Raw genomic sequence first — 8,938 nt, forward strand, 5'->3', positions numbered from 1 at the left:
GGAATTTTTGTGGAGATCAGGAAAGCGATGAAATAAATTATGGGCAAAGTTTGAGGAGCAAACTTGAAGCAGAAAAGACATGGGGAATATTTGCAAGTGTGTTATGGTTAATTCCAAAAGAATGGAATATTTATTATAGCTCCCTAATATGGGGAGGATATCTTGTAAAGAGAATCACCATGTGAATTCCCTCGGTTTAAATGGACCGAAGATCCATGCAATTTATTTAGTTGAGTTCTACAAAATTAAATGACATGATGACATGATGCAATGCAAAAGATGCAATGAGGAATGCAACAAACCAACAACTCACACGACGAAACTCGGAAAACATGGAAGGCGTCTGAAGCGTCGGTCTTGGGGCGTCACAGGGGATCCGGGTGTAGATGCTCTAACTGTCATGTATGTGAGGCATACCCATCTATGCCAACTCATTAATAAATTTATGTTTAGATTGTACATACTTAGCTTTCAAGTTATGTTTGTGTGTGTGTGTGACACAAGTGCATCAGGTTGTGTAATCTAAGTTATTGTGATGGAGCTTGTGCCATTGAGGATATTTTGGTAACAATGTATCTCATTACTGATAGCATCCTTGTTATAATAACAATGCTCAAGATCAGGAAAACAAGATCATCATCAATACATGAGCTAGTCTTAGAGGCATGACTAGGGATCACATTGGTGTTTATGTTTCCACGCATGTATTTCGGTTTTTTCTATGAATCTCATATCCAAGAACTAATACACTTATAACACAAAAATATAAACTTGATAATGAACATGGAAATATAATAGTACAAATTAGTGACTCTAGGGCATAATTCCAACAATTACAACTTTCCTTCTTTATCAAAATATAATAGGAAGTAATAAGATGCTTCCTATTTATAACATCTGAATTAAATAGATTTAACCAAACAAAGAAGTGTGTAAATATTGTATTCGTCCTCGAGAACACATGATAATTTACTACCAAATATAAGGTATGTATGGTATATAATTATGAGTCATCAATGATTGCTTGACATATTGGGGAATGTAAATAACCCACTCAATTTTTTCTAGCTATAAGTACCACCAAACAGAAACATCTCAAACAACACAAATACCAAAGAAACCACCAGCTAGCTTGCTTCAAATCTTAAGTAATGGCACTAACAAAAGTTGCTCTCTTCCTTGCCCTCAACCTTGGTCTCATTGCTATTGTGCATGGTAACCCTCCAATGGTTCCTACACCACCTTTGGTGCCTACCCCACCTATTGCACCGACACCATCGAATGGTGGTTCCTGCCCAATCAACCCACTAAAGATAACTGTGTGCAGCAATGTATTGTTGCTACTCAAGCTCCGGATCAACGTGCTGGAGACCGAGCAATGTTGCCCACTGCTTAGTGGGTTGGCTGATCTAGATGCCGCTGTCTGTGTTTGCACTGCCATCAAGGCCAACCTCCTTGGCCTCATCGACGTCGACATTCCCGTCGACCTGACCCTCCTACTCAACCATTGTAACAAGACATATCCCTCTAGTTTCACCTGCTCGCCATGAGCCATGATCAACTATACCTCTCCAAAACATTCTCATAATTGTCATGCATGTGAGGCATACCCATCTATGCCAACTCATTAATAAATTTATGTTAGATTGTATATTTAGATTTCAAGTTATGTTTGTGTGTGTGACATAAGTGTATCATGCATGTTGTGTAATCAAATTTATTGAGATGGAGCTTGTCTCATTGAAGATATTTCCTACAACATATGAGATCATTATAAATAATTCAAAACGACATCGCAGCTGATCGTTTGAACCATCTATCTATATACGACATATTTATGAATTTTTACAACCGGTTCTATAGTCTATGGAAACATCTATGACATTTGGATCTTACTATGAACCATATGTTGACAGATACTTATCAGTGATGGTTTAAGAGATTTCTTTGTTTTCGACTAGATGTGTTGATTATGTTCATGTGGGGTCCAAACTCTATAAACTAGTGACACCCTGCGCGTTGTTGCGAGATTTTGTTGTCACGAAGATGATAACAATTGAAATCAGTTATATGCCAAATTTTATTTAAAATAGTGACTGCTGTATTTGTTTTCTAACATGCATCACCGGCAGATGATTTAAACAATTTAAAAGAAAAATAAACTGGAAAGCCCAAGAGGGCTTCCTGCATGAATCGTCCTTCATGGTCTATTTTTGAACATAGTTAAAATGGCCATATAAAATGAATAATATGTCAAGATCCAAATTACTCAATATAGTAACACTTTGTAAAAGGAATAATTCAGAATAGTGACCATTTCATTGTTGTAGTTTTTTTAACACAGTACACACACAAGCGCTCATATACACGCGCATACACTCACCCCTATGAACGCACACACGCACACTCTATCCCTATGAGCACCTCCGAAAGATTGAGCCAGCATATCATCTTGAAATTTACGGTGACTTCGTAAATTTCATTGTTGTAGTTTATTAGTTGTGCAAACTACAAAAAGATCTCGAGAATCTTAGTGGTCTTAATCACATCATATACGTCATGATTTTTTATTTCCTTTTAATCACATCATATATCTCGAGAATCAAATGTTACCTAGCTGGGGAGAAGGCAGCTTGCCCCAATAATCGGCAACATAGTGGAAATAATAGATTGAAAATATGAGCTCACTTGTGTGTCCTAGCTTGGCGGAAGGCGTTGGGGTAGAGGCGCCTGTGGAGGGTGATGAGAAGAAGAGGCGGACTACTCAACACATGCCGGCCTCTATGAGGACGTATAGCGGACTCCGTGACACCCATCAACATGGCAGCGAGCGATGCGTTGGATTCGGGAGCCTTGGCGTCATGCAGGGATGAGGCACGGTAGCAATTATTATAGGAAGATTTTTACTTGAGTTAATTATTGAGAGGAGAGAAATGGTTTGGACGTGGGACCTACTTGCTGATGTGGACAGTGTACATGTTGAAAAAATTGATAGTAATGGGCATCAACTTCTTAAGAATGTAAGATGTCATGCCATTTATGTATTTTTTTCACGAGAAAACTTTCAATCTATTCATCAATTGTCAAGGTAGTACAAAGAACATCAGAAGTAAAAATTACATCCAGGTCCGTAGACCACCTAGCGACGACTACAAGCACTGGAGCGAGCCGAAGACGCACCGTCGTCATCGCCCCTCCCTCATCGAAACCGGGCAAACATTGTTGTAGTAGTCAGCCGGAAAGTCGTCGTGCTAAGACTCCATAGGACCAGCACATCACAACAACAACCGCCACCGATGAAGAGGATCCTAGATCGAAAAGATCCAACCTACAGACACATAGATGAATGAAGACCGAATCCAAGAGGATCCATCGAAGACAAATGCCGACCGAATCCCACGAGAACCGTTGGAGACACACCTCCACACGCCCTCCGGCGATGTTAGAAACATCGTCGGGACGTGGGGTAGGCGGGAAGGACCTTATTCCATCTTTAAGAAGCCGTCTCCGCCCCGTCTTCCTGAGTATGGCACAAACCCTAACAAAACTTCAAAAAACACTTAAAAACGAAGCCCTCCCGCCGGCAAGGGTCAGGATCTATCGTGCCCCCATGATCTAAGGACCATAGGAGAGGAGACGGACTGGCGGCGGCGCCAACAAGAGGCAAGAAAACCCTAACTGAGGAGGAGGCAAGAGCGAAGGCCTGGTTCGTAACTTTATCATGCCATTTATTTTGCTAGCCTTATGCACACACTTGCTTAGCTATTTGCTGCTCATAGGATGAGTGGCCATGTTTTTATCAAACAGTGTGGAATTCTCCCATTAGAATGGTAACTTGTCTGCGTTGCCTTACATGATGATGGGGATTGAATGCCTCTTCACCACAGTTCGTTTACAAATATCAACATGAACAATATTTTGTCATCTTTTATGAGTATATAGGGCATGTTAGCACGTGAACTTGAAAAACCTTGTTTATTTTTACCATTTTTGTCCCATGCAAAAAAGAGGCAAGTACAATATAATTCATAAGTTTCTTTTCTATAAAAGAAATAAATTGCTATATTTTTCAATTAATTTCAGAAAGTTCACGTGTTATACTCCTACATCCATGGTTTAATCAACATATTTTTGGATTCCATTAACCCATACGCGCTACCTACTCAAAATTTATCTTAACTAGCACATACGGATTTGTCAAGCATGCATATACTCCCTCTCTCCCAGTTTACAAGGCGCGCGTGTACTTCTAGGTCATCAATTTAAGCAATCTAAATAGAAGTTATATATTACAAAAAACATACCATTATAAACTTCAGATGTTCTATTTTCAAACAGTATAATTTTTGTGTTACATAGTTTATATTACGATGATAAAATCGGCAACCTAGGGGTACGGGCACGTCTTGTAAACTGAAACGGAGGTAGTATTTTTTATCTACATCCTAAAATAACTTTTGTACAACTGAAGTGTATAACATATTCAGCATTCTTTTTTTTCTTCCAAAAATGTGGATAACCCCTAGCCTCTACATCGGACAATGTATACAACCATCTTTATTAAATTATGCAACAAAGACTGGCAAAATAAATACAAGGATGAGTCCAAAGCCACCTTTCTGGCGATTTATGTCGCTACACATGCATGTTTGACGATGTGCCTTGACCGTACCAACGCACACCATCTAATTAGGTGGCCTCATGAAGTCACCGTGGCTGTGAGCGAAGAGCACCAATCGGTCTAGCAGACCCACAACACACACCGCAGGCACGCACTCTAGGATCCTATGCCGCCATCTTCGACCGTCCCATCTTCTGGAGGCATCCTCACATTGAACTTGCCAGGACCAACTGTCATCGACACCACCACGATACCAGACAACGCCGCCAGTCTGCACGCGTCCATCAAGCCGTGTCCAATGCCGAGACTCCACTGCGCCGCGCCGTCGAGACCCGCCGTCTTCGAGGAGGTAGATGCAATACCGCTCCACCTTACGGCCCCTCCAGTAAGAATCTGCTCCAAAACAATGCCTCCAGGAGGGAGAACGACACCAGAGTCACCGTCATCATCTGACCCAGGAGACCTAGATCTACGATTTCCCCTGGCGCAGATACCCTCTGGAGGAAAAGGGGCACACCATCTGCATTTGCCAACAAACCCATATGGTGCCCACTATCACAAAGCTCTCACGACGATACCTTGAGCGTCGTCGCCGCCACTGCAGTTAGGGTTTTCACCCAAGAAGCAGTGAGGTAGGAAGAAGTAAGGCATACCCGAACAACGACTCCAAGAAGAAAACCGACGCCCACAGGTGTCGTTGTCATCGTGGCCGGCCAAAGCGAACCAGGGAACTATCCCGATCTGAATCCTCACCACATGCTCCGCCCATACATCGGTGACCAACTAGCTAGCCAACATGACCAAATCCAGCGAGATTTGAGCGCACCTAGATGGGACAGTGAGCATCGGACAAAATGGCACCGTAAGCCGCCGGGTGGCGTGAACCCGCCGGTGGTCCGCCGGCCGCCCAAGCTGACCTCCGACAGCACACCAGCCCCGCCATGCGACCGTACAAGGAAGCCTCACCAAAGGGACCACTGTCCCTGATCCATGGATCACAGTCACCGTACCAACGCCGAGCAACCGGAGAAGGGCCCCGCCGCCGCCTTCCTCAGAGCCATCCGGACTTTTCCCAAGGGCACCTCAGGCGGTAACAAGGGGAGGAAGATGCCGGGGGGGCTGCTGGTGGTAGTGATAGTGGCGTAGGGGTGAGGTGGTGGTGGAGGAGGGATCCATTGGTGGCGCTAGATCGCGAGTCCTCCGGATCCGTTTTTATGGGCATTCTGCATTTCGCATATTAATATGGTTTATTAGACACTTAACCATATTATGGAATAGACTAACTCAGATTTGGATTTGCTTCTTCATTCGAGAGAAACAAAAGAAGTGAGGAAAGACCATCTCACAGTACTCTGTTCTCTTAGACCAAGAACAATTTTATGTCACACTTTCTCTACTTTGTTGCCGAAGAATTGAGGTACTCTGCCTTTTTGTTATATAGAGACAAATATTCATTTCTGAGCCCGGCTCATCTGCATCCCGTGAACAGTAAAAAATACTAAAAGTTTCACAATTTTTTTGCATGGAATATGTTTCACTGTGTGAGGCACATGCAAATTATAACTATGGTTATTCATGGCATAATCTCACATAGGCATTACATCTGTGATAAGTAGACCATTAGTCCAACTGCATCTACTACTATTACTCCACCCCAAGACCACTATCCAGCATGCATTCGAAAGTATTAATTTCATAATAAACAAAGTAACGCAATAAGAAAGATGGCATAATATAGACAGAAAGAGATCAATCAATATGACCAAACCCCATCGTTTTACACTTAGTGGGAACAATATAATACGTGCCTTCACCCCTCCTGTCACAGAGAAAGGTCGCCGCAAGATTGAACCCACTACTATGCACAACTCCCTCTGAAAACCTACTCATCTAATTGGTCAGAAAAGATTCACGGATCGGAAATCATACATAGCTACAAAAATACACAAGAGAAATACTTCAAGACAATCAATATAAATTAATGAACAATATGATCATAATTCCGCAATTCATCGGATCCCAACAAACATGTCATGGGAATTACATCGAATAGATCTCTGAAGAGATTGTTGTATTGAAGATCAAGAGAGAGATATAGGGGGAGAGAGAGAGAGCCATCTGGCTACTACTATGGACCAATATGTCCTGAAAGAACTACTCACACATCATCATGGAGGCAACAAGGTTGATGAAGATGGCCTCCCCAATGATTCCCCCCTCCGGGAACATGGCTTCAGATGGGATCGCTTCGGAATAGAGGCTTGCAGTGGGATAAAATTATTTCGTGTCTCACTTCGAGGGTTTCTGAATACGTGAGAATTTATAGGTCAGGAATTAGGGAAAACAGAGCTACAGGGGTCCCACAAGCCAGGGTGGCATGCCCTTGTTGGGGAACGTAGTAATTTCAAAAATTTCCTATGCACACGCAAGATCATGGTGATGCATAGCAACGAGAGGGGAGAGTGTGTCCACGTACCCTCAAAGACCGAAAACGGAAGCGTTAGCACAACGCGGTTGATGTAGTCGTACGTCTTCACGATCCGACCGATCAAGTACCGAACGCATGGCACCTCCGAGTTCTGCACACGTTCAACTCGATGACGTCCCTCGAACTCCGATCCAGCCGAGTGTTGAGGGAGAGTTTCGTCAGCACGGCGGCGTGGTGACGATGATGATGTTCTACCGACGCGGGGCTTCGCCTAAGCACCGCTACGATATGATCGAGGTGGATTATGATTGAGGGGGGCACCGCACACGGCTAAGAGATTAAGAGATCAATTGTTATGTCTATGGGGTGCCCCCTGGCCACGTATATAAAGGAGTGGAGGAGGGGAGGGGCCGGCCCTCTCTATGGCGCGCCCTAGGAGAGTCCTACTCCCACCGGGAGTAGGATTCCCCTTTCCTAGTAGAACTAGGAGCCCTTCCAAGTAGTAGAAGTAGGAGAGAAGGAAAGGGAAAAGAGAAGAGAAGGAAGGAGGGGGCGCAGCCCTTCCCCATAGTCCAATTCGGACTAGGCCTTGGGGCGGCGCGCGGCCTGCCTCTCTCTCTTTCCCCTAAAGCCCAATAAGGCACATACACTCCCCGGCGAATTCCCGTAACTCCCCGGTACTCCGATAAATACCCGAATCACTCGGAACCTTTCCGATGTCCAAATATAATTGTCCAATATATCGATCTTTACGTCTCGACCATTTCGAGACTCCTCGTCATGTCCCCGATCTCATTCGGGACTCCGAACTACCTTCGGTACATCAAAGCACATAAACTCATAATATATCTGTCATCGAACTTTAAGCGTGCGGACCCTACGGGTTCGAGAACTATGTAGACATGACCGAGACACGTCTCCGGTCAATGACCAATAGCGGAACCTGGATGCTCATATTGGCTCCTACATATTCTACGAAGATCTTTATCGGTCAAACCGCATAACAACATATGTTGTTCCCTTTGTCATCGGTATGTTACTTGCCCGCGATTCGATCGTCGGTATCTCAATACCTAATTCAATCTCGTTGCCGGCAAGTCTCTTTACTCGTTTCGTAATACATTATCCCGCAACTAACTCATTAGTTGCAATGCTTGCAAGGCTTATAGTGATGTGCATTACCGAGTGGGCCCAGAGATACCTCTCCGACAATCGGAGTGACAAATCCTAATTTCAAAATACGCCAACCCAACAAGTACCTTCGGAGACACCTGTAGAGCATCTTTATAATCACCTAGTTACGTTGTGACGTTTTGTGGCACACAAAGTGTTCCTCCGGTAAACGGGAGTTGCATAATCTCATAGTGATAGGAACATGTATAAGTCATGAAGAAAGCAATAGCAACAAACTAAATGATCAAGTGCTAAGCTAACACACAAAATTTCAGCTCGTTTGGAATGCGAATTGCTCTCACGAAAAAAAGGTCCAAACAGTACATGACTATTTCATAGACCCCAAATTTATCTTTTTGTCAAGAGTTATTCAGATGCATAAACGAGCTGAAATTTGGCCCGAACCGCACGCACGGAAGCATCTTTCATGCAAAAAGATCACAAGGTAACATTCTAATAGGACCTCACGTTCTCAACTAGAGGAATTTTTGCGTATTTTGGTGAGGCTAAAAATAAATAAATCCATAGGCAGTCTTCAAAGAAACTTCCTATGCATAGCTACCGTTTCCGGACTTTAGGAGGATTCGTGATCCGGTGGTCAACCCAAGAAATCACAAGATAACATTTGCTAGGAGGACACATGGACCTCGCTATCTAGCTGTAGCATTGAAGCCTGGAACCCATAAATAGCACAAGCGTACTGATCAGCACGCAGA

General features: G+C 43.6%; 1 protein-coding gene across 1 annotated transcript; it reads left to right on the forward strand.

The window, feature by feature from the left end:
• Positions 1–1,119: 1,119 nt before the first annotated feature.
• LOC125556531 (cortical cell-delineating protein-like) lies at positions 1,120–1,654 on the forward strand. The gene has a single exon (XM_048719248.1). The coding sequence runs from the start codon at positions 1,152–1,154 to the stop codon at positions 1,548–1,550; it is 399 nt and encodes a 132-aa protein (XP_048575205.1). The 5' UTR covers positions 1,120–1,151; the 3' UTR covers positions 1,551–1,654.
• Positions 1,655–8,938: the final 7,284 nt, after the last annotated feature.

This window comes from Triticum urartu, chromosome 5A (genome assembly GCF_056163025.1).
Source record: "Triticum urartu cultivar PI428250 chromosome 5A, HENAU_Tu73, whole genome shotgun sequence".
In the NCBI taxonomy this organism is placed as follows: domain Eukaryota; kingdom Viridiplantae; phylum Streptophyta; class Magnoliopsida; order Poales; family Poaceae; genus Triticum; species Triticum urartu.

Bases quoted from the DNA above. Each gene is read 5' to 3' on its own strand.
- LOC125556531 (XM_048719248.1), top strand. From the start codon at position 1,152: ATGGCACTAACAAAAGTTGCTCTCTTCCTTGCCCTCAACCTTGGTCTC.